General features: G+C 37.2%; 1 protein-coding gene across 4 annotated transcripts in view; it reads right to left on the bottom strand.

Annotated features, from left to right (window-relative positions):
* Window positions 1-22,775, bottom strand: part of FAM21C (family with sequence similarity 21, member C) — a 156,768-nt gene that overhangs the window by 100,017 nt on the left and 33,976 nt on the right. For 3 of the 4 annotated variants that reach the window (XM_006897713.1, XM_006897714.1, XM_006897715.1), the window contains exons 3-11: window positions 18,347-18,409; window positions 11,121-11,294; window positions 8,946-9,039; window positions 7,626-7,690; window positions 6,045-6,089; window positions 4,155-4,265; window positions 3,323-3,410; window positions 2,433-2,486; window positions 339-475 (exon numbers count right to left, since the gene is read on the bottom strand). In XM_006897713.1, the coding sequence (XP_006897775.1) occupies window positions 339-475; window positions 2,433-2,486; window positions 3,323-3,410; window positions 4,155-4,265; window positions 6,045-6,089; window positions 7,626-7,690; window positions 8,946-9,039; window positions 11,121-11,294; window positions 18,347-18,409 (831 nt within the window). The remainder of the gene's footprint in view (window positions 1-338; window positions 476-2,432; window positions 2,487-3,322; window positions 3,411-4,154; window positions 4,266-6,044; window positions 6,090-7,625; window positions 7,691-8,945; window positions 9,040-11,120; window positions 11,295-18,346; window positions 18,410-22,775) is intronic. The other variant, XM_006897716.1, reaches the window with a different exon arrangement.

Genomic DNA, 22,775 nt, shown 5'->3' with positions numbered 1-22,775 from the left:
CCTCTCTACATCTAACAAGGTTCATCTGGACATAGTATTTTTTTTTTTAATTTATTTTCTTTGTGTGTACTGTCAAATCAGATCTAACAGATACAAGAGGAAATTTCCCCTCCTTCTCCAGTGGAGCATCTGATGGATCTGAACCACCTATCTCTGGGATTGCAGTGCAGCTTCTTTCCACGAGGATACCAGAGCTCCCTTGGACATAATATTTTTTTTACCCATAACTCTTAGTTCAAACTGTCCCAAATTATGTAAGCAAAAGCAACTTCTAAACAAAAAGCCACATTTTCCAAATCAGAAAACCAAAGTATAATTTTTCTCTGTGGACCCAATACCTCTAGTGACTTCTGACTCACCTCATCCTCCTCATCAAAAAGTCCCTTCCCTCCACTAAACAGGCCGCCTCTAGATCCAAAAGGGGAGAAGTCTTCATCAGTCAGCTTTGGGGGAGCAAATAAGTTATCATCTTCATCTAGGGAAAGAGAAAATAGCATGCTTCAGGTAGAGTTAAATAGGAGTCTGGAACCCAACTTCCAGGGTTTAGCCTCTAGGACAACTCCAAAATTGGCATGCAGTATATTTAGCCACACTTAACAAGAACTACTTGAGAACAATCTACTAAATTACAAACAGAATCCATTAAAAAGACCCATAATTCCCTCAAAAGAAGACTCTCTCATATTTGTAATGTCTGGTGCAAGGTGAATCTTTTAGGTAACACCCAGCATCTAGAGTTCTTTCTTTCAAACAAAGTATAAGCATTCATTTATCACATTCAAGATCCATCTTACAAAGAACTTAAGGGTAAGACAAAAGAGTTGCAGATTTGCATGGTGGTAATATAAAGGATGTTACTAGCTTATTGGGAGCAGTGATGGTTCAATGGTAGAATTCTTTCCTTTCCTGTGGAAAGGAAAACTAAGTTTGATTCCCAGCCAATGCATCTCATGCAAAGCAACACAATATGCCTATTAGTAGAAACCTGTATGTTGCTGTGCACAGCAACACAATATGCCTATCAGTAGAAACCTGTATGTTGCTATGAGCTGAACAAGTTTTAGTGGGTCTTTCAGAATAATACAGACTAGGAAGAAAGGCCTGCAATCTAATAAAAAAAAAAAAGAAAAAATTAGCCAGCAGAAAAAAACCTAAGGAATGACAAAGATCTGATCCATGAGTGCATCAGGGGGATGACTCAAGAGTGGGTAATCATTAGTTCTACCGTATACGGAGTTGTCATGAGGTATGAGGTGACTCAACAATAATTAACAACCATTATTACCTTTTACAAAAGGACTTGATATACGTTATTGAAAAAAAAGTTAGGAAATCCCTAGATCACTTCTGGAGATGCTTTTTATAAAATTTAATCATATAAATTGTTGTGTACTGTAGTGTAAGAACCGACCAATAGCTGACCCTCTGGTGGGTTTTCAGAGGCAGTTAATTGCACAGGGGAAGAATGCCATCCTTCTCAGCAGCTGGAGCAGTTGGTAGCCTTCTGGATTGCAGTGCAGCATCTTGCCACTAGGCCACCAGAAGGTCAAGGACTGCAGCCTTCAATATGGATTGTAGCTCAATATCAAGAAAACAAAGATTCTCACTACTGGGCTGATTAGCAGCAGCTTCAGTTTGCTTAGCTCCACAACCAACACTCTTGGCACCAGCAGCCAGGAAATTAAAAGACAAATTGCATTGGGAAAGTCAGCTGTCAGAGACTACTCCAAAATACTGAAGAGCAACAATGTCAGTCTAGAGACTAAGGTGCACCTGATACAGGTCATGGTCTTTGCAATCACTTGCTGTGAATCAAGAGAGCTGGGCAATGATAGAAGAATTGATATCTTTGAGCTGTGGTGTTGGAGAAGAGTATTGAATATACCATGGACTGCTAAGAGACTAAACAGATTCATCCTAGAGAGGGTGAAACCAGGATGCTCCTTGGAGGCAAGAATTCTGAAGCTTTGTTTGACATACTTTGGACATGCTGCAAGGAAGAACCAGTCCTTAGAGAGGGACTTCATGCTTGGGAAGGTGAAGGGACAAGCACAGGAGAGGAAGACGCGCGATGTGATGGACTGATTCAGTGACTGGGGTTTATGGGCGTAAGTGTGTCAGAGACTCAGAGACTGGCACAAGATAGAGCAAGATTTAGGGTTGCTGTACATAGGGTTGCAATGAGTCACAGATAACTCAAAAGCATATAATAACAACAACAACAATCACATAAATCTTTTTTTTTAAAAAAAATCACATAAATCTTTACAGGGATTTTGACTCCATACCCCTGTCCTCTGAACTCCCATAAAGCTTGGAAAAAGTGAATGGCCTCATTTCTCAGCATTCCAAGGAATAAGTCTCAGAAGAATAAGTCATATTCTCAAGTTGAGAGGCTTCTAAAACAATTAGAAACAAGGTATAAAGCCTACCGTTCAAAGCTGTCTTTTCTTTCTCTTTTAGTGTCTTCCAGGCTTTTGCATCCCCTATGGATAAGGACACAAATAGTTCATAGCTATAACAATATTTTGTCTCCTCCAAGTAGCCATCTGTTGTTGCTGTGGTTGTTATGTACTGTGGATTTAGAACTGACTCACAGGTCACCCTACAGCTGTTTTTCAGAGGCAGTAAATCACATGGGAGGAAACTGCTTATCTTTCTCCCTCTGAGACGCTGGTCAGTTTGAACCTTTGGTTTGGCAGTATAACTCCCTCCCAGTACGGTCACTAGCACTTCCTAGTAGGCAGCTAGTTAATTCTTTATTCAGATGTCTGCTACCTTCATTTCTCCTAAACTGAGAGCAGGACATTCAGCTTTGCGATCAGTTTCTTCATAACCCATCATGGAGATGATGGCAGAGTGTGAAGCATTTTATATACATTTCACAGGCATGCAATAGTGTATCTTTTCAGGAAAGCAAGCTTCACCTGAATAGCACATCCCACCAGGGTCACATGCCTAGCAGGTTTATTTCTTCTACCTTGTTAAGTCATTAGAACATACTGTATCATTTTTCTGAACTCAAAATATACGTCAGGCGTGAATATGAAACTGGGGATTCTTAATCTTTGAATCCTGGCATACTTTTGGGTATCCATGAATCACCTGAAAATGCATACTAAATGCCATGTAGATATGTACATACACATTTTTCTTAGGGGGTCTATATTATTCTATTACCAAAACCAATTGGTAAACATGCAAGCAAATCCTCTCTCCTGTTATTGTCATGGAAAAGGAAAATCTGCTCTCAGTGAAACCTTGGAGATGATTCTTTTCCTCTCACTCACCCAACCTTCATCAACTCTGCTCTGGGAGTTACCTGTTTGGCTCTCAGCTACCTGGCTGGTGGTGTTCCCTTTGATTCGAGCCACTAACTCATCAGCAAACGATGTAGGTCTACTTCCGTTCTACAAGCAGAGGATATCAAAAGAATCACTGTTTTAGTAACATAGACAAGAGCTCGCTTAACTTTTGGACACTTAATAAAACCATGAGGAATAAATACCAAGCAAAATGAACTGAGGCAAAATAAGGTTTCATTAAGGGAATTGTATGGATCCCTTGAGAAACAGGTTTCAAAAAATGTTCTTGGAAAAGGGTGATGCTGTTTCCTTACTGTTTTAATATTTCATTTTAATACTTGAAAAATTAGCCTGGAAAACTATTTAACATAAGTGTTCCAGGGAGAGAGTAGTGGGGAAAAGCCATCAGGACCTTAAAACTTCTGGAAATTATTCTATTCTCCCCCCCCCCCCATTCTTAATGAGCTCAGTGGCAAAATTTTAACATTTGAGATAAATTTGGTACGTGTAAGAAAATTTGAGGGGTTCACTGCTATTTTCAAAAGTATAAATGATGGGTGGGGAGTAAGGGCAAGTGGAAGAATCTGTTCTGGAAAAAATGCATTAGAATTTTGTAAATAAAATAGCATAATAAAAAAACTTGAGAAAAAAAAAGAGCAATAGCCTAAAAAAGTAATTTTGAACAGTAAATCCACTATATCACAATAAGTAAAAAAAAAAATGTATAAATGAGATTACAAATATGATGCCAAATGAAAAATGTAAAAGCATCACTAACTATAACAGGGATGAGTCCTAAGCACTCTTTCTAAAGCCCTGTGTAAGAATAGCAGCCACAAGCATCCTTACAGGTCGAGCACTTTGTTCAGCATCCTCAATATCATCCTCCTCCTTTTCTGAATCAGCAAAAAGGTCACAGCCATCATCATCGTCTTCTTCCTCACTCAGTTGTGCTGTGTGCTATAAAAACAAAGCATCAGATAAGACTCTTAGACACAATCATCAAGCTGAGAAACAAACACTGTAATTACTCTTTAGGTTCTTTCGTCAAAAAAAGTAGCAGCTTTAAAAAATTACTTCTATTTTAAAATAACACTAGAACAATACAAACATAAGTTGGATTTTTTTTTTCATTTTAAGAATGTAAGAACAAAATATTAAAACATTTATAATGCTTATCAATAGAAAAAGAAACTAAAGCTTATCTTGGAAAGAATGCTGAGTAACTGCTGAAAGGAATATGCTGTAACAAATAGACGTCTAAAATAGGAGAGGTGAAAACATGCATAACAGCTCTCTACAGCATGACACCTGCCCTTATACACTTGAAAAATACTATTTTTATGGATATGGATATATTGGTAAAACCAAGAAAAAGACCTGGAGACTACCATATTAGGAACCAATTAACCAGTGAAAATGTAAAGCTAGGACAAGAATGGCAGACATTGACATGTGTAATCTATATCATTTTTTTAAAAAAAATTAACATTTAAATCAAGAAACTAGGCTAGAGATATGATGCTAAATGTACTTTATTAATTAATTTAATCCTTATAATTTAGAAATCAGTTTGTTCAAGAACAAGGTAACACTAGTTCAAACACTAGTCTAACTTAAAGAGTACAAAATAATGTGCGAGTGTTTTAGAAATCATTGTTGTTGTTGTTGTTAAGTGCTGTCGAGTCGCAGGTGACTCATAGCGACCCTATGAAGGAGAGTCCTCAACGCTTGGGTGCCTTTCATCCTCTCTCCAGGTTCACAGGGTTTCCGGAGGCAAGCTATTACGGAAGTGGATGCCACTCCTCCTTCCAATTAGAAATCAATATGTTGTACTATAAATGGAGGAATGTGTGAAATACAGTGGAAAAAAACCCTTTTAATGTAAAATAACTACAATAAAATAAAATTTTAAAAAACAACCAAGTTTATCTGAAGAGTAAACTTCATGTAATAGTTTAAATTTTTTTGTGCAAAAGTATTTCTCAAGCAGGTAATTAAACTATAAAAGAAAAAACTTGAAATACCACTGTACATAGACAATGGCACAAGAAGTAGGATGTCCAATTCCAACACAGATGAACCTGCAGGATAATCAGTAAGGATAATCTGAAAAGTGGAATTTCCTTAAGAGGACAGTGTCAAGAGTCATTACGATAACTCATCACTATTCTATTTCTCAGGAAATTGTTCTACAGGAGGCAAGGGATTTTTACGTCTTAAAAAACTGACTATACTATTACCTCAAAAATAAAAAACATAAAAATAAACTATGACAGTATCATGTATCAGCATACTTAAATTTTCAAAGCAAATTACACGAAAATAGTAATACTATTTAGAATAAAATATACATATTATTTTAAAAAGATGCTCATAAAAGAGATACAAAATTAAGACCACTGTGCTAAGGCTTCACACTTTCATTTTTTCAGTGTTCTCTAATGTTACTGCCTCAAATTTTATAGTAGAAAAGGAGGATATATATGGAATAATCCAGTTACTAGGCCTTTTTAGGGCTCTGTTTTCCAATTCATTAGGCAAACTGGTAAAAAATGTACACGGTAGGAATTAACCTAAATACCTAATATATTTAAAGTTGTGTTTACAACATAAGGAAAAACCTCATTTTCTTTATCATAATTGATAAAAGTATTTATGTTCAAAAGTAATTTTAATATATATGCTACACATCTATTAACATTTAAAAATAAAGTCACATCAATGCATGAACCTTACCTGGTTTTGATCATTATCACTTTGATTGGTGAAGTCTTCATCTGACTATTTTGGGGAAGGGGAAGAGGCTTTGTCAGAACAAACAAAACAGTTTCATGTCTAATTCTCTGAAGCACATTTATGTTCAGTGGAAGAAAAGTTTTTATACTGTTTTCCACTAACCTGACATTCAAAGGTGCAGATTAGGGGGGTAATTAGCCATATTACTAAGTTGTCCCAGTTAATACATTAATTTTTTTAATTTTATTTTTTAATACATTAATTTTTTCAGCTCATTTAGACATGTACTGACTGATATATATATCATTTAGACATATACTTGTATTGACTGACAAATATTTAATTCTGAAACTGGATTTCAAGTAGCTAGTTCACACTTAATTAAATTATTCAAAGTTGGCTTGTGATCTCCCACAATTCATACTCAACTCTTTTTACTTCCTCCAAGGGAAAGGTAATAGTATCTGCTTTCGGCAATTAGGAAATGAGCAGCATTGATGGTTAAAAACAAAAGATTACACTAATGACCATCAGCTAAAGTAATTTATTTAAGAAAAAGTTAATTCTTACTGGTGGGGTTTTTGTTTAGAGGCTAGGGAACGAGTAGAGAGGCTGAGGAGTGGGGAAAAAAATTCAAGGGAGAAGTATTCATTCAAAACTATCTCCTTTCAGAACTCTCACTCTCAAGAACTCTCTTTCAGAATCTATGCCCTATGCTGAGTGAACTAACGCAGTCTCATAAGGACAAATACTGCATAAGACCATTATTGTAAAAATAGAAGGATAACTAGTAAAACACTGTATAAGACCATTCTTGTAAAACTAGAAGGATAACCAATAAAACTAATAAAACTCAGAGCAGAAGTGGGGAGAACACAGGTAGGGGTGAAACCACAGGCTACACAGTTTGGTGGGTGGAGGGAGGCAGAAAGCAAATGAGAAGGATCTGGGCAAAAAGACAGGATAATGATGGGGAAGGTCAATGGTGATTAATTTTATAAAACATAATGAATGAGGATGATTGTATGAAACACATGTGAATGAAGAACAGAGTGAAAGACAATGTATATAAATTTTATAAACAAACCAATAAAAAAAAATAATGTAAAAAAAAGTTTTGTGATCAAGGCTCATAGACCCTGAAACCTAGACCAGAGCCAGATTATGCTCGGCAATGTGAAAACACTGGAGGCTGTAGCACACTGGAATGTAAGTAGACACTCCAAGTATCCTTCTACAGTGAAAAAACAATTTTTCTAGAGAATTATTAGAACTGATGAAAGCAGTATATCCCAGGCAGAGTTGTCACCAAAATATTTATGCTGTTCCTTTCAAAAAATACTGGGAGAGAAAAGGATTTGGTTGTGAGATGGGAGGGAGGGAACAGTGAAAGGGACTTGGAGCAGTAAGGATGAAAAGAATATGACTTCAAGGGTACAGGTGGAAGCAAAACACTAGGCTCTCATCACTCTGAAAAAATTTATAAAAAAAAGATTGCTAATCCATAAATACATTATTTAGGTAGCCTGCTACCCACACCATAAATTTTCTGCCCTTTATAGCCTGACTATATAAAAAAGCCCTTACCTCCTCTTCTTTTTCTTCACTATCCACAAAACTACCACGATCACTGCCCACTGAGCCTTCTGTTCAGAAGAGAGATAAGACTGTCACCAGTAATAATAAGAAAACAATTTTACTTCCTCTTCAATATCCTAAAGCACCATACACTTGCATCACAGACATTTTGATAAACTATCTATCCTCCATGTATGCAATTAGACAGAACCTTCTTGTGGTAAAAGGAAGTCTGGTGGGACAGTGCATTACTTGCTGGTTTGCTAAACAAAACATCAGCAGTTCAAATCTATCAGCAGCTCCACAGGAGAAAGATAAGGTAGTCTGCCCCTGTTTGTATTTATAGCCTTGGAAACTCAAGAATGGTTTTGGGCTCCTAAGGTCAGGAACAGGATATGTACCATGTCTCAAAGTATCTCACCACAATATTACCAAGAAAAAGATATTTTGAGATTTTGTAAATATCTTGTTCTTCATTGAGGGATGAAAGGCCAAAAATGTATAATCTCAATCCAATTTGGAAGAAACACGAAACTGATGTAAATGGAGAAGCATTCTACAAAATAACAGCTCTGTACCTTTCAAAGATAGTAAAAAGGAAGGAAAAATCTAAAATGTATACTAGATTAAAAGACTAAATAATCTAGACTCTGATTGTAGATTGCATCCTGGATCAGAGAGAAGGGAAAGAGTGAGAAAAACTGTATGAGATGTCATGGCAAAATTTGAGCCTTAGTAACATTACTTAACAGTCAAACTTTTAGCTCACCATCCCTACATTGTGGTTATGGAAGAACTATAGTCTATTTAGAAATTCTTAAAATTATTCCTACATTATTTTTAGAAAATATAAATAGACATATTTATAGTAGTAGGGCACACTGTCTCTCCAATAGTTTTAGAAAAATATGATTAAAAATATCATGAACTAATGTGAAGTCTCAATAAATGGTGAACCTGGCCAAAGGACATAGAGGAAGAGTTCTTGGTATTATTCTTGTAATTTATGAGTTATAGTCGAGTTGATAGCGTGGAACAGCAACAACATTCCTATTATGCACTGAATACCTTCATGTAGATAATACTCAGTGGATACATGTGGAATGAATGAAGCACACACTGGTGAAGAGGGTAAGGATGCTCTGTGGTTTCCAATGCTATAGGTCCTGGCTGATGTCACCTTAATAACATACTAGTGCAATCCCATGACCAATGGAAATAAATGCTGGCGGGTCCTAAATTCTGAAGAAGTTTCAAAGAATTTTAAAAAGTTAAGATATAAAATTAAAACTAATGAAAACCTTTCATATACAAAATGAATACCTTCACTAGACAGCTCTCCAAGGCCTACATCTTCCTGTTCCATGAATAGCTTTGATCCAATTAAATAAGGTAAGGGGCGATCTATGTATAGATCCTGTGATCAAAGACAGAGGAAAAGTAAGTCATTACAGAGGTTAAAAAAGAAATGTTCCACTTGACATACTGCTTTATACAACTACCCCTAACAAGTCATACAACAACGGTGGATAATAAAAAACCTACCAGGACTGAAAGTGAAAAAAGAAAAGAAAAAAATTACTGATTTAGTATATGAGCTGCCAAAGTCAGCACAAAATTTCATTGATTTTTTTTTAAGTGAAATCCTTGAAAAAGATAGTGAAGTACAGCAGAGCAAACAGAATCTCTCTTTCTAGGTGCTCAACAGTGTCTACAAAAATTGCAAACCCTTACCAGTGGTTACCAGCCAGGAAAGGAGTATAACCTCATACTAAAGAGTTCAGAAGGAGGATCAAGAAAAGAAACAAAATTCTAGTGAGTTTTAATATGAGTTAAATACCACTTTCCTTTACTGCTGGTAAGCCAAAGAAAAAGTGAGGATCTTCAACAATAATCCTAATATTGCAGAGAAGAGGTAATAAATCATCAGGTTGTTTTTATATAACTGGGAGCCCTGGTGGCTCAGTAGTTCAGTAGTTGCCTGCTAACTAAGAGGCCAGCAGTTTGAACCCACCAACCATTATGCAGGAGAGAGATGTGATAATCAGAAACCCCATGTGATGGTTCTATTCTATCCAATAGGGTCACTAGGAGTTGGAATTTAACCAACAGGAGTGTTGCTTTTTTTAAATGATCATGAGAAGGTATTGCTACTATCACTGACATTGCACTTCAGGGCAGAGCTTGAAAAGTTTCATTTTGATGATGATCAAGACACCATTCTTTCTTCAATTTGTCATTTTTTGACACAGTAGATTATGATTGTTTCAAAATAGGCAAGACAAGTCCATTTCAGCTCATTAATTTCCAAAGATATCAATCTTTAAACATGCTACTCATTTTTCACAACTTCCTTCCAATTGTCCTAGATTCATAATACATTCTCTATTCTAAGCATTAACAAATGTTTGCAGCTATTTCTCCTCCTTTTGAGTCTTGCCACATCAGCAAATGAAGGTCTTAAAATGGCATTACGGACATCTTTAGCACTCTGGAGAAGGCCTTGACACCAGATTTTCCCAGTGTAACATGTCATGTCTTTTGATTTCTTGATGGCTTTTAACATGAGTATCTGAATGTAGATCCAAATAAAATGAACTCATAGGCAGCTTCAATCTCTTCTCCATTTTAATGTTGCCTGCTGGTCCAGTGGTGAGGACTTTTGTTTTCTCAATGTTGAGATAAAATCCATACAGAAGGCTACAGTCTGATCTTCTGCAACAAGCATTTCCAGTCCTTCTTGTCATCTGCAGAACACAGGATGTTGATAAGTCTTTCCTCCAATTCTGATGCTGCATTCTTCTTCATCAAGTCTAGTTTCACATATGATTTGTTCAGCATACAGATTGAACAGGTATGGAGATATAACTCTGATGAACATTTGTCTTGATTGTACACCAGGCAGTGTTCCCTTGTTCTGTTATGAAAAGTGGCTCTTTGTATAGGTATATGGATTTCTCATAAATAAAATTAAGTGTTCTAGTATTCTCATTCTTTTCATATCAGCCATAATTGATTAAGCTCCACACAGTCACATGCCTTTGCATAACCAATAGAACACCTAAACAAACAAAACACATTCTGGGTATTCAATGCTTTTAGCCTAGATCTGTCTGGCAGCAACAGTAATATCCCTTGTGCCACAGCCTCTTCTAAATTAAGCTTGAATTTCTGGACATTTTCTGGTGATGCACTGTTCTAGCCATTTTTTAATACTCTTCAGCATGATTTTACTGGTATGTGAGATTAATGATGTTGCTCAATAATTTCCACATTCTTTTGGATCACCTTTTGTGGGGATGGAAATAATCCTCCACTGGGTTTCTCCATTGTAAAGTTTCACATGAGGAGATTGCCCATCTTTCAACTGTGTAGCAGTTGATGATGTCAAACCTCAGTCCACTTAGTAGCATGTCATGTAGCACATTATACAACCACAGCTCCTATCAACACCTAATAGGTAACAACAATAATAGAGTGGGGTATAGAGTGTTTTACCTTTGGCTCAAGAATCAGTTCTACCCGCTCATTAGCATCCTCCTCCTCAGAATCTGAATTTCCTGCTTTGATATCAAGCTGCTCAAATGCACTGTCCAATACTTGTAAACCATAGTTTACGGCCTCCTGGACTTTAGAAATCAGATCTACTTCTTTCTGTTCCCGGGTTTTCTCCTAAATTAAAAAAAAAAAAATTTAAAAATTTTACACACAGTAATGAATATATATGTATGTGTGTGTGTATATATACATATATATGCATACTTTTTTCTTATTTGTATGTTTCTAGTATAGTATAAACATTCAATATATTGATATTGTTGTTGTTTTCTACTGTAGAGTCAGAACTGACAAATAGCTGACCCTTTGGTAAGTTTTCAGAGGCAGTTAATCACATGGGAGAAGACTGTTCATCCTTCTCCCACACAGCAGTTGATGGCTTTGAACCACCTGCCTTTGGGATTGCATCGCAGCTTCTTGCCACTAGGCCACCATACTGATATTACCCCAATAAAATACTGTTTCCTCTAAAACCTATCATGTTCAAAAAATCATAATTAAAAATATTAATGACAGAATCTACTGAACACCTTGACATGACATCAACGCCACATCAGATTAAATCCCATCACTGCCACTTACTTGACAAGTTTAAACTACCCAAAAGGTCTTTGATCTTCAAGTTCATCCTCTAAAACCAGAATTACAGCTATTGGGTGATGATGAACCATTTGACAACTTATAGATAAGTACTTCAACAATGAAGAGCTGAGTCTAAGTGACACTTCACTTCCCTATTTCTGGAGGAACAAGGGCCTAGGTAATCACTTTCACTATGATAAATCCCACTCACTGATTACTGGTCCTTTGATAATTGCAGCAATGAAGACTCAGAAAAAAAAATACTCTATTCAGAAATGTCATTTTCCAATTACAATTAAAAAGCAAAACAGGTCTCCTCTATTATCTCCTTTCCAGGGAAGAAGGATGTCCTGTTCCTCTGGGATATACCTTTTTAAATAAATCTATATTGTTTAGTTTAAAAAAAATCCAACAAAAAACAAACAACCAAAAAGATGGACAAATACAAAAATCTTATTGTTTCATACCCAGAGAGGTCAGAGAGACCCAGTTTCATCTCTAATCTATCTTATATATCATGTTAGGACAATGCTCCTCCTTTCCCCCCCAGAAAAAGTCTATATACATCATCAACAGCTGAAAATATTCCAGACTTTCCCTTGCTTTAATTCCAGTTCTTAATGACAGTCCCCTCACAGAAAAAGTGTGTGAGTAGACAAAGACTGAAAAAAATATTAAGGGTCATTTTTTCCTTGTCCAAATATTTGAGAAGTTGATACACAGCTACATATCCATCCACCCCAAAGATGAGGCTGCTATGCAAAAAATGGAGGATTCATTACATAAACTCTGAATTTTTCATTATGCAACTGTCGAATCAGACAAGCTGACACATATAAGCTCACTGTCAGTGTGGAACCAATGGAACCTCTGGATCCATTCTATCAGATGTATACTGTTAATGTAAAAAAAGTTAAATGGCAGATTTTTTATTACTGTTATAAATGTAAAATGTACATAAACATAGCTAGTAAGTGAGAAGTAGAGGCAGAAGGAATTAAACAAAATATAATGCTATTTTGACACCAAAGGGGGAAATCTTACAAATGTTTTACCATTTTTACCTAAAGTATAAAGAAGTCTTTTAACCTAAAACTTAGCCACGTTTTATTGTTGGGTTTCAGTGTTTCCCCCCCACTCTAGTATACCTGGTTCTGAATGAAATAACTAGTATGTACTAGATCTCTAAAATATGTCAAAGAAATAGAGTAATTTTTAAAAATAGTTTACTAAAAGCATAACACTTTAAATTCAGATCCTAACACAGTGTAGCCAAAATATACAATTTTTTAAAATGTTATACATAAACAGCAAATCTCTATGTGCTCTCTAAAAAGAAATTAACTTAAAAGACTAGGAATAGAGAAACATGCAGTTGGTTTCCAATATCCCTTTTCAGTATCAAAGCTTTGAACATAATAAATTATTACAGAAAAAACACCAACTATTTGAAATTATTTCTGTTTTTAGAGTAAAATGGAGCTATTCTACCACAAGCTCTGAGAATCTTGCCCAGATTGCAAGCCTCGGGGCAGGCTCTAGATCAGTAGCTCAGTGGGGCTGTACTTCTGAAATGTTCACTGTACATCCTATATGTATCCTCAATACAAACACATCCTGTGGCATTCAGGAGGTATTCAAATGTATACAGACTAAAGAATTATTTACTTATTATAATTTAATCTTGTAGGAATAATAAGAATCAAAGCAGATGTGAATGAATGTTGTTGTTGCTGTTTCTGTGCTGGCAAGTCGCTTGCAACTTATAGTGACCCTATGTACAACAGACCTAAACTCTGTCCTGTGCCAATCTCACTGTCTCCGACACACCCATCGCAATTACCCGACTCACTGAATCAATCCACCTCATAGAGGGCCTTCCCCTCCTGTGCCTGCCCTCCACCCTCCCAAGCATGATGTCCTTCTCCAAGGACCGGTCTCTCCTTAGAACATGACCAAAGTATGTCAGATGAAGCCTCAGAATCCTTGCCTCCAAGGAGCAGCCCAGTTTAACCCTCTCCAGGATGAGTCTGTTTGTTTTCTTAGCAGTCCATGGTACCCTCAATACTCTTCTCCAGCACCACAGCTCAAAGGCATCAATTCTCCTTCTATCTTCCCTAGTCATTGTCCAACTCTCTGACGCGTAACAAGTGACTGCAAAGACCATGGACTGTATCAGACGCACCTTAGTCCCCAGAGAGATACCACAGAACTTCAGTACTTTTGAGAGGTCCCTAACAGCAGACTTTCCCTTAGATCTTTTAATTTCCTGGCTGCTGGTGCCAAGAGTGCTGACTGTGGAGCCAAGCAGACTAAAGTTGTGAACAATCTCAATCTCTTCACCATCCATACTGATGTTGCCAATTGGTCCAGTGGTGAGAATCTTTGTCTTCTTGATATTGAGCCTCAATCCATATTGAAGGCTACAGTCCTTGATCCTCTGCAGCAAGTGCTTAAGGGCCCCCTCAGTTTCAGCAAGCAGGGTTGTGTCATCTGCATAAATGCAAATTCCTGAAGGATCTTCCAACAATCCTGATTATCACATTTCTCCTCATAGAGCCCAGCCTCCCAGATAATCTGTTCTGCATACAGGTTGAAAAGGTATGGAGACAAGACACATCCCTGGCATATGCCCTTTCCAATTTTGAACCATGCAGTGTTTCCTTGCTCTGTTCTGACGACTGCCTCCTGGTCCAAGTATAGGTTTCGTGTTAGCACGATTAAATGTTCTGGGATTCCCATTCTTCTCAGAGTCAGCCACAGTTTGTTACGATCCACACAGTCAAATGCCTTTGCATAATCAATGAAACACAGATAGACATTCCTCTGGTATTATTCCCTGCTTTCAGCTAATATCCACCTAACATTATCTACAATTATCTCTAGTACCACAATCCCTTCTAAACCTAACCTGGATTTCTGGTAGTTCTCTGCTGATGAGCTGTTCCAGTCATTTTTGGATAATCTTCAGTAGAATCTTGTTTGCATGTGAAATCAATGATATGGTTCTATAGTTTCCACACTCTGTTGGGTCACCCTTCTTGAATGAATAGAGAAAAAGAATCTTACAAGGCCAGTATTGAGATTTCCTTCCAAATGTTACTGGACTCCCAGATTAACTATTTAGATGGCTGGTGAAATTCTATTAAGTCACATAACAGGCTTAGCTATACAGTTCCGAAAAAATGACTAAAAAAAGCTTCTGTATTTCACTCTATTCCACAAGCCAAGAAATCACAATCAAGATGCAGAAGGCCTGCTTATGGCCTGAGAAGCAACAGAGGTTTTCTAGTGTTTAAGGAGCAGCTATAAAAACATATAAAGAGACCCATGTGGCTGATAAAACCAAAAATACACACTAATTAGCATTTTACAGGGGGGAAAATGGCAACATCTACTTTATCTACCCACTGGTGGTCTAGTTGGTAAGGAGTTGTGCTATTAATCTACCAGGTGCTCTATGGGAGAAGACTGGCAATCTCCTCTCATGTGATTTCATGTCTCTGAAAATCTGCTGGAGGGTTGGCTATGAGTTAGTTCCACCTTCATGTTCCTGAACAACAACTCATAAGCCAGGATTTAGGGATTTCACCTACATACTTTGTTGTTATATGCTGTTGAGTTGCTTGTGACTCATAGAGTCCCTATGTACAACAGCTCTTAAATTCTACTGTGTCCTGTGCCAATCGCACTGTCTCCGACACACCCACCCAATTACCCCAGTCACTGAATCAATCCACCTCATCAAGGGTCTTCCCCTCCTGCACTGTGTATCCACCTTCCCAAGCATGACATCCCTCTCCAAGGACTGGTCCCTCCTTACAACATGTCCAAAGTATGTCACACAAAGCATCAGAATCTTTGCCTCAAAGGAGCAGCTTGGTTTAACCCTCTCTAGGATGAACCTGTTCATTTTTTAGCAGTCCATGGTACATTAAATAGTCTTCTCCAGCACAAGTCAAAGGCTTCAATTTTCCTTCTATCCTCCCTAGTCATTGTCCAACTCTCTGATGCATAACAAGTGATTGCAAAGGCCATGGCCTATATCAGGCACACCTAAGTCTCCAGAGTGACACCATTGCTCTTCAGTACCCTGGAGAGGTCCCTAACAGCAGACTTTCCCATCACAAAACGTCTTTTAATTTCCTGGCTGCTGGTGCCAAGAGTGTTGACCGTGGAGCCAAGCAAACTAAATCAGTGAACAATCTCAATCTCTTCACCATCCATCCTGATGCTGCCAATTGATCCAGTGGTAAGAATCTTTGTCTTCTTGATGTCACTGTTGTTACATGCCATCGAGTTGCTTGTGACTCATAGCGACCCTATGTACAAGAGCCCTAAATGCTGTTCTATCCTGTGCAAACCTTGCCATCTCAGACACACTCATTCCCACCTATCCTATCCAATCACAAAATCGATCTAGGGTCTCATCTAGGGTCTTCCTCTCATCTAGGGTCTTCCTCTCCTGTGCCATCCCTCCACTCTCCCAAACGTGATGTCCTTTTCTAAGGACCAATCCCTCCTTGCAACATGCCCAACGTATGTCAGATGAAGCTTCAGAATCCTTGACTCCAAAGAACATTCCAGCTTCACCCTTTCCAGGACAAACCTGTCTGTTCTCCTAGCAGTCCATGATATATTCAACACTCTTCTCCAGAACCACAGCTCAAAGGCATCAATTCTCAATATTGAGCCTTAATTCATATTGAAGGGTGCAATCCTTGACCCTCTGTAGCAAGCGCTTCAGGTCCTCCTCAGTTTCAGCAAGCAAGGTTATGTCATCTGCATAATGCAGATTAGTAATGAATCTTCCACCAATCCTGATGCCACACTTCTCCTCATAGAGCCCAGCCTCCCGGATAATCTGTTCTGCATACAGGTCGAAAAGGTATGGAGATAGGATACATGCCTGGCGTACGCACTTCCCAATCTTGAACCATGCAGTGCTTCCTTGCTCTGTTCTGATGAGCCTCTTGGTCCAAGTGTAGGTTCTGCATTAGCACGATCAAGTGTTCTGGGATTCCCATTCTCCTCAGAGTCAGCCAGTTTGTTATGACCCACACAGTCAAATGCCTTTGCATTATTAATGAAACACAGATAGACATTCCTCTGGTGTTCCCTGCTTTCAGCTAAGATCTATCTAATATTAGCTACAATATCTCTAGTACCACGAGCCCTTCTAAACCTAACCTGGACTTCTGGCAGTTCTCTGCTGATGTGCTGTTCCAGTCATTTTTGGATAATCTTCAGTAGAATCTTGCTTGCATGTGATATCAATGATATTGTCCTATAATTTCCACTCTCTGTTGGGTCACCTTTCTTTGCAATAGAAACAAATACAGATCTCTTTCAGTCAGCTGGCCAAGTGGTTCTCCACATTTCTTGGCACAACTTGGTGAGCACATCCAGGGCTGTATCTTTTAGTTGAAATACATCAATTGGTATACCATCTATTCCTGGTACTTTATTTTTTTGCTATTACCTTCAAACCAGCTTGAACTTCCTTCATCACCATAGGCTCTTGCTCATATGGTGTTTCATTAAATTCTTCTGTGTCTGCCAATTCCTTTCAATACAGTGACTCTGTAGACTCTTTCCATCTTCTTTTAATACTTCCTCGATCATTTAATATTCTGCCAAAAGCATCCTTAATTATAGAAACTAGAGGTTTGAATTGTTCTTCAGTTTCCTGAGCTTAAGAAATGCTGAGTGAGTTTGGCTCTTTTGATTTTCTGACTCCAGCTCCTTGCACATTTCATTGTAATATTTCACTTTGTCTTCCAACACTGCCTTTTGAAATCTTCTGTTCAGCTCTTTAGTATCTTGAATTCTTCCTTATGCTTTGGCTTCTCGTCACTCCAATGCAATACTCAGAGTCTCTTCTCACATCCATTTTGGTCTTTTCTTCCTCCTCTGTCTTTGTAATGACTGTTTGTACTCTTCTTGGATGATAATCTTGATATCATCCCACAACTCATCTGCTCTGCACTCATTGGTGTTCACTGAAAGGCCTCAAACCTTTTCCTGAGATGGTTCTGAAATTCAGGTGGGACAGAATCAAGGTCATATTTGGTTCCCGTGTATATTCAGTTTCATTTTCCTTAGCTTCAGCTTGAATTTGCGTAAGAGTAGTTGATGGTATGTCCCACAATCAGCACCTGGCCAAATTTTCACAGCTGATATTGAGCTTCTCCAACGGTTCTTTCCACAGATGTAATCGATCTGATTCCTATGTATACCATCAGGTGAAGTCCATGTATATAACCTGTGTTTATGTTTCTTATAAAACATATTTGCAATGAATAAGTCAATTATATTAAACATACTACATAACATACTAAAATTATAAGTTAACTATTTAAAACATACTATATAACATACTAAAATTCAGAAGTAAACAAAAGGATGCAACTATTAGGCAGTCAGCAGCAGTTTTTCCCCTTTGCTTGACTATCCACCCACCCCAACAAAACAATACCACCTGGGCCCCAATACAGTGTTTACCCCTCCAGGTAGCATCTTAAGAGATGGGCAGAACACATTTAATCAAGAACATAAGCTGAAGGACAAATTAATACAAGTACCTGTTCTGTTTTTTCTGGTTCAGTCTTGAGTACTGGCTCTTCCACTTCTTCATCATAAACTCTCTAAATATGGAAGAAAAGTAATCTTTAAAAAGTAAAAACACAATTTTAAATAATTTTAATGTAAGACTTCCAACATCCAAAAAAGACAGAAAAATATGGAGAAAGGAATTATTATAAAATAAATTGCTAGATACACAGGTTATGGATAAATAATAGTAAACAGTGCCAGAAATTAAAAAAAAGAGAAAAATATAAAAATGTCTATAAAGTATGAAAAAATTCCAATGTCACCGCTGATCAAAGAATTGCAAAAACCAAATGGTGGCAGTTTTCTCATCTTGTTTGACCTAACACTGACTGCTGAGGAGAGAACAATAAAGGCAGGTATTTTCACAGCAGGCTACTGATCCATGTTATCAATTAGGCAACAAGAGTTTTTAATATTTTGGACACTGAAAAGAATAATAATGCCATCTATTTTCATACTTTACTTTGTGAATTTTTTATAAACTTGCCAGCTACTTGTTTTTAAAGGAGTACCAAAGTTTGAGAAACTTGTTATACGAAGTCAATATAAATCAAGAAAATGTTTTGATAGTAGAAAAATGGTATGTTTTGTACAACTTTGTGAACATATTAAAAGGCACTGATGGCATTTCAATTTCCTTTTCTAAATTGTTATTTTAAAAAAATTTTTAAAAAATTGTTATTTAAATACGTATTATATTCTAAGGCAATACAATCCCACAATGTCACTGCACCCTTCTTCTTTCCCCTCTGTCTCACTTCATTAATTCTTCTTTCTTCTCTTTCCTGACTTCTGAGTTTTATTCTTTTGATCTTCTATGACTGATTATTCTGGTTGATTATTCTAAAGAGTCTAAAGAGTTTAAGTTGCACCTCATGCTACTATCTACCTTAGACCTATCTATGAAAAAGAATTGAGCTATAGGAGTGAACTTAGTTCCAGGTTGAGCTGTACTTTAAGAGTGCATTTAAATGTAAGTAAATGATGCCTCAACATTTTTTTACAACATAAGCAAATATTTAAAAGTTCTGTACTTAAACATCAATTTTCTATCCCAACCTAAATTCCTTAAGATAATTAATTTAAGCTTGGTATGCACAGTCCAAGACATTTTCCTAGGCTACATACAGATATATGCATACATTCAGTGCTCTCTTCACTTTAAAATACAAGTGGACAGATCCTTACTATTCACATACTTTTGTAATGCTTGTTCAACCAATGCTTACTTCAATAGCAAAACAACACATATCTAGACTTGAAGCCTATACTTAGACTAACAAGCTGATGTTTGAACAGAACAAAGGTATAAAATGCATGGTTTAAGATTAAGAAAAGTGTACAACAGGGATGTATCCCTTCTTCATATCTATTCAATTTCTATGCTGAACAAATCATTACAGAAGCTCCATTGTATGAAAAAGAATATGATATCAGGATTGGAGGAAATCTCATAAGCAACCTGTATTATGCAGATCTCACAAACTTGCTTGCAGAAAGTGAAAGGGATTTGAAATATTTGCTGTATTATATGAAAGACTGTAGCCTTCACTATGGATTACATCTCAAGAGCAAGAAAATAAAACTTCAGCTCTGGACCAATAGGGAAAATCATGATTGATGAAGAAAATATTAAAATCATTAACGATTTAATCTTATTTGGATCTACAATCAACATCGACATTTACAGAGATGAGTGTTGCATTGGGAAAATCTGCTGTCAAGGACCTCGCCAAAGTGCTAAAGAGCAACGATATCAGTTTAAAGACTAAGGTGTGCCTGAGACAAGCCATGGACTTTTCGTTATTTCCCATGCACCTAAAAGCTGAACAACAAATAAGGATAACAGAAAAAGAACTGATGCCTTTGAGCTGTGGTTTTGGAGAAAGGTACAAATAACCCATGTACTGCCAAAAGAACAAGTATGTCTTGAAAGTTAAGATGGTAAAACTCACAAACTTGGGCATATTAACAGAAGGAGCTAGTGTTATGCTGGGAAAGGTGGAGGGTCAATGAGAGGAAGGCCTTCAACAAGACAGACTGACATAGTGACTGTAAAAATGAATTTAGTATATCAGAGATGATGAGGGTGGCACAGGACAGGGCAAGGTTTAGATCTGTTATTCATAAGACCACCATGAGTCACAGTGGATTTAATGTTACCTAACAATAACAACATTACTTGTAGAATCTGTATAACATCCTATGGTATAAAGTCCACCATAAGTAAGTCATTTGGTATATTCAGAGTTTCTAGTATTAAAAATAGAGACTCTGAAATCTGAAAGAACAAAGTCAGACTTTAAGTTGCAATGCTGAAAGATGCTCAGCACTAAATTGTGAATGATCCAGGAAGCAACAACAAGGAAGATGGAAGAAATATGTAGAGTAACTATTCCAAAAAGAGTTGGTTGACATAGAATCATCTCAGGAAACAGAAATGATCAAGAATCAATGGTAATGAAGGAAGAAGTTTAAGTTGCACTAAAGGCACTGGCAGAAAAATAAGGTCACAGAAATTAATGGAAAAGCAACTGAGATGTTCCAACAAACAAATGTGGCCCTGGACATGCTCACCAGGCTGTGCGAAGAAATCTAGAAGGGACAGCTCCCTAGCCAACTGAATGGAAGAGATCCAAACTTATTCCCATTCCTCAAAACAGGTGTTCCCACAGAAAGCAGAAATTATTGAACAATATCATTAATATCAAATGAAAGCAAAATATTGCTAAAGGTTATTTTTAAATGGGTAGAACAGTACATCAACACAGAGCTGCCAGAAATTCAAGATGGGTTCGGCAGAGGCTGCGGCACCAGGGATATAATTTCTCATGTCAAGATGGATGTTGGCTGAAATCAGAGAGATTAATGGAAGGATGTCTCCCTGCATTTATTGACTACGCAAAGCCATATGATTCTGTGGATCACAACAAAATAAGACAAACATTGAGAATAATGGGAATCCCAGACACTTGACTGTGCTTAAGTGAAACTTTTACTAGATCAGAGGGTGTTGTCAGAGAAACGGGAATATTGCATGGTTTAAAATCAAGAAAGGTATCTATCAGGACTGTATCCTTTCTCAATATCTATTCCATCTGTATACTGAGGAAACCATTGGAGAAGTTGGGCTTAATTCAGAAGAATGTGGAATCAGGATCAGAGGAAGACTCGTCAACAATCTACATTATGCAGATGACACAACTTGCTGGATCCAAGTGAGAACTTAAAAGTGCTTTGCTGCAGATCAAAGACTACAGCCTTCAATATGGATTACATCTCAACATCAGTAAAATAACAATCCTCACTATTAGACCAACAGGCAACACAAATGGAAACAGAAAGAAAAAGACTGAAAATGACAACGATTTCATCATACTTGGATCCACAATCAGCACCTCTGGTATCAGGAGTCCAAAAACCAAAAGATGTATTACACTAGGAAAATGTGCTGTCAGGGACCTCTCCAAAAGTGCTATAAAGAACACTGATGTTGGTTTAAATAGTAAGACAGAGACAAGTCATGGTCTTCTCAATTACTTGTTATGCTTTTGAAAGTCGGAAAATTACCAAGGACAATAGGAGAATTGATTCCTTTGAGCTGTGGCAGAGAAGAGTATTAAAAATCCCATAAACTGCCAAAAGAACAAATAGACATGTCTTGGAGAAACCAGGATGCTCCTTGGAGTCAAGTACGGTGAAGCTTCATCTCATTTATTTTGGGAATGTTGTTAGGAGGGACCAATCCTTAGAGAAGGACCTTAAGCTGGGAAAGGATATAAATATAAATATAAATGGATACAATGACTGTAACAATGGGCTTAACTATACTTGAGATAATGAGAATGACACAGGATAGGGCTAGGTTTAGAGCCATTGTTCATAAGATTCCTATGGGTTGCAATTGACTCAAAAGCACATAATAACAACAATAGCAAATATACACATGTGCATATCCTTAAGTATTAGTTATTTTATTTGTACAGACTTCCCCAAAGTATTATTGCTAAATCAGAGAACACATTAGTTTCTTCACCTTGATAGCTATTCTAGATGACAATCCACAAATGCAGAGGAACACACACTGTCAACAGCATATTTAAGTGCCCATTCTCCAAGCCAATGCCAGTGACAGATTTTTTTTTCCAGTGACAGATTTTATTCACCTTTCTAAAACACCTGACAATTTGACAGAGACCAACATAATTTTTAAAGTTTGCATCTTTTAACTTATTTCTTAATTCTATTTCTTGAAGCCTTCAAAGAAAAGCAATCATAAATACAGACAATAAAATCATCACACAACCTTGCTTGCTGAAACTGAGGAGGACCTCATGCACTTGCTGCGAAGGGTCAAGGACTGCAGCCTTCAGTATGGACTAAGGCTCAACGTCAAGA

This window comes from Elephantulus edwardii, unplaced genomic scaffold, assembly GCF_000299155.1.
Source record: "Elephantulus edwardii isolate Elephantulus edwardi_28Jun2011 unplaced genomic scaffold, EleEdw1.0 scaffold00213, whole genome shotgun sequence".
NCBI lineage: Eukaryota > Metazoa > Chordata > Mammalia > Macroscelidea > Macroscelididae > Elephantulus > Elephantulus edwardii.
The sequence above is the reverse complement of the archived record's forward strand: the minus strand, read 5'-3'. Positions and strand labels throughout refer to the sequence as shown.